Here is a 2,941-nt window from a genome sequence, read left to right on the forward strand (position 1 = left end):
CTCGGCCATTCAGCGAATTGACAGATGTTGCGATCGCCACACTATTGTCAGTCACTATGCTTAATTGTCAATTGCAACAGCACAAAATGAAAAATAAAATAAAAAGTGTAATGTTGATAAAAAAAAANGATCAGTCATAGTATACAGGGATATATAGCTCCTGTCCAAAATCCGGACTCCATCCAGCAAGATATGATAGTTATTGGGAGGAAATAGCTCCTTTTATGCAAATTGACAGATGTTGCGATCGCCATACTATTGTTAGTCACTATGCTTAATTGTTGTCAATTGCAACAGCACAAAATGAAAAATAACGGCAAACGAGCTTTTCCCATTTCTTTTTTCTTACTTGCAAGGCAAGGAAGAAAGCAATCAATAAAGTGTATGTCCCCCGCACAAGTTTCCAATAACATTATCATACAAACAACAACAACAACAACAACAACAAAAAATCATATCGTGGCAAATATAGGACCGGATCAAAAACCGGTTTTCAGAGTTGCGGCCAAGACGCAGATCGCTTGATAACAGGTTTCATGAGTTTGTCTTCTTCAAGAGAGATCATACCAATGTGTGAAGGGTCTTCTAGCAACATTTTAGCCACTAAGTAACCTGCGATAGACCAAGTTTGGTATTTCCTTGCCTGTTTTCCAACGTACCTTCCGAGCTTACCGTCGTAATACTCCGGCCAGCAGTCTCTGTGAAGACGCGATTCTATGAGGTCAACCGCGCGTCTTGCGATCTGCGGTCTCCCTGTCTTAATGCACGCTGCCGTTAGCTGCCAAAGCAGAACTGCACATTGAGCAAAGAAACACAAAAAAGGCGGTCAGAATCAACTATTCGGATTGTATTGAAAATTACAATCAATATATCCAACATTTCAAAACAAAATATATCAAAGGGTTGCCNAAAAAAAAAAAAAAAAAAAAAAAAAAAAAAAAAAAAAAAAAAAAAAAAAAAAAGCAGTCGTAGGACATAAAAGTTGAACCGAACTGAAATACCTCGAAACAAAAATAATGAAATAAAAACCGGACAAATGTTATGTAAAACTGAAATGAAAACCGAACAAGCGAGATATGAAATGTCTTATGCAAAACTGAAATCAAAGGAAAGAAAATAGACCTGGCCAAGATCCACCATTGTGGTAGCTCCATCGTGTGTTCTTGGGGTCACAGCCAGTGACGATACGCCACTCGTGGCCCTCGAGGCATGGATAACAAATCTTGAGGGGCATCTCACCTACAAGCTCTGCCCAACGGTGCTCAAGGAGGTCCATAATGGCCATGGATTGATCTGGAGTGGCCAATGAAGAGAGTATGGAAACACAATTGCCCAGTGCAAACCACCTGAAATCCATATGGGCAGGTCCTACGTTCCCCACAAAGTAGCCTCCCCGAAGAGGCATGAAGTCGAAAACCCACTCCGGTATGGAATCCGGCATCACATTGAACTTGTTCACCGCTGTGTGCGAGTATTCCTCTGTTTTGAACCTTTATAGAAAAATTTTGTATGAGCTTTTACTCAACTTTTGAGGATGTATATATATCATCTAAAGCATATATAGTATACCTGTAAATATCATTGAGGTTCTGGTGATCGAGCCAGAAGTAACTGCGCATATGGAAGCTCAAGGCGTGAAGTCTCTTAACGATCTTCTCAATGCACTCTCTGCCATCTCCGTCCGGCTTTAACATCGACAAGGCAGATCTCAGAGCCATGAAGAACAATGCTTGGATCTCAATTGGATACCCATAAACACCCTTCAAATTCAAAACCAGACCAAAAAAAAATCAAATTTTGATAACCAATCATAAATATATTAATGCGATCTAAGATTGATCAAAGATGTCCTTAGTTACCATTCTCCGATCAATCATGGAGCATCCATCAGCACAAAGCAGCGTGGGGAATGTGTCAAACCCTTCAGCCAAGCACAAAGACAGGATCAGTTTCATTCCCTTTTGACATTCTGGTGTCTCAGAGAGAGTCAAATCTCCAGTAGATTTGGTGTAAGCACGGAGAAGGATAATCCACCAAAACCCTGAATCTACAGGAGCCACACGTCCAATGGCGCTTTCACCAAAATCTGCAACAATGTTATCCGTTTCTCTGATAGGATCGTGAAGCACCTTAAAGCTAGCAGGCATCACACCTTCTCCTAGCTTGAACCTGTCCACACGTTTCTCCCAACCTTGAAGCTGAAGTGTCTTAAGCAAGAAGTGTTTCACTATATCCGGTTCACCATTCATCAGAAACGCCAGCGCACTCGGTACAAAGTCCCTCACAAACACCTACAAACAACCAAAAAAGATCAAAACTTTGTTTAGCCAATCCAACGAATTACAAATCAATTATTCCAAAGATCAAAACTTTGTATATGATATTTACCTGATCGTAGTTCAAGACCTCGTCAGTGGTATTATCAACAGCTGCAAGAGTACCAACGGGTTGACCACGGAAGAAGACCATAGATCTCCTTAAAGCCTCCCAAGCCTCAGCCATCATAGGATGAGGTTCAAAAGAGTTTCTAGCAGAAGAAAGAGGCGTGTCAAGCACCGATCTACCTCTAGGAGAATCGTGCATACCGTCATGTCTACTGTAACCAGTCGAGAGCTCACTCATGGACCTCTCATCAAAAGATCTCTTCCTCTCAATCTTCAATCTCGGTTTATCCAAAGCTCGAGTCAGATCAAGATCATCCATCTCAGATAAAGAACAGTGTGAACCCACAGCTCTTAATCCAACACCTTCCATCTCAAGTTGTTTTAATTCGTAATCACACTCTAAACCAAGATCTAATCAAATTTTTAAAAAAAAAAAAAAAAAAAAATTATAACATTAGTTGACTCTTTAAATCTTGATGTAACCCCTAATCCTAAAAAAATAAATAATTAAACTCTTCGAGTTGTGTTATGTTGTGTTGTTGGAACACGCGAAATTA

At 40.3% G+C, this 2,941-nt stretch overlaps 1 protein-coding gene across 1 annotated transcript in view; it reads right to left on the reverse strand.

Annotated features, from left to right (window-relative positions):
- Positions 305 to 2,941, reverse strand: part of LOC104757862 (alkaline/neutral invertase CINV1) — a 4,438-nt gene continuing 1,801 nt past the window's right edge. Inside the window, exons 2-6 of the mRNA XM_010480649.2 lie at positions 2,389 to 2,795; positions 1,860 to 2,291; positions 1,570 to 1,760; positions 1,123 to 1,490; positions 305 to 792 (exon numbers count right to left, since the gene is read on the reverse strand). Coding sequence (XP_010478951.1) covers positions 494 to 792; positions 1,123 to 1,490; positions 1,570 to 1,760; positions 1,860 to 2,291; positions 2,389 to 2,754 — 1,656 coding nt within the window. The 5' untranslated portion in view covers positions 2,755 to 2,795 and the 3' untranslated portion in view covers positions 305 to 493. The remainder of the gene's footprint in view (positions 793 to 1,122; positions 1,491 to 1,569; positions 1,761 to 1,859; positions 2,292 to 2,388; positions 2,796 to 2,941) is intronic.

Source organism: Camelina sativa, chromosome 17 (assembly GCF_000633955.1).
Source record: "Camelina sativa cultivar DH55 chromosome 17, Cs, whole genome shotgun sequence".
In the NCBI taxonomy this organism is placed as follows: Eukaryota; Viridiplantae; Streptophyta; class Magnoliopsida; order Brassicales; family Brassicaceae; genus Camelina; species Camelina sativa.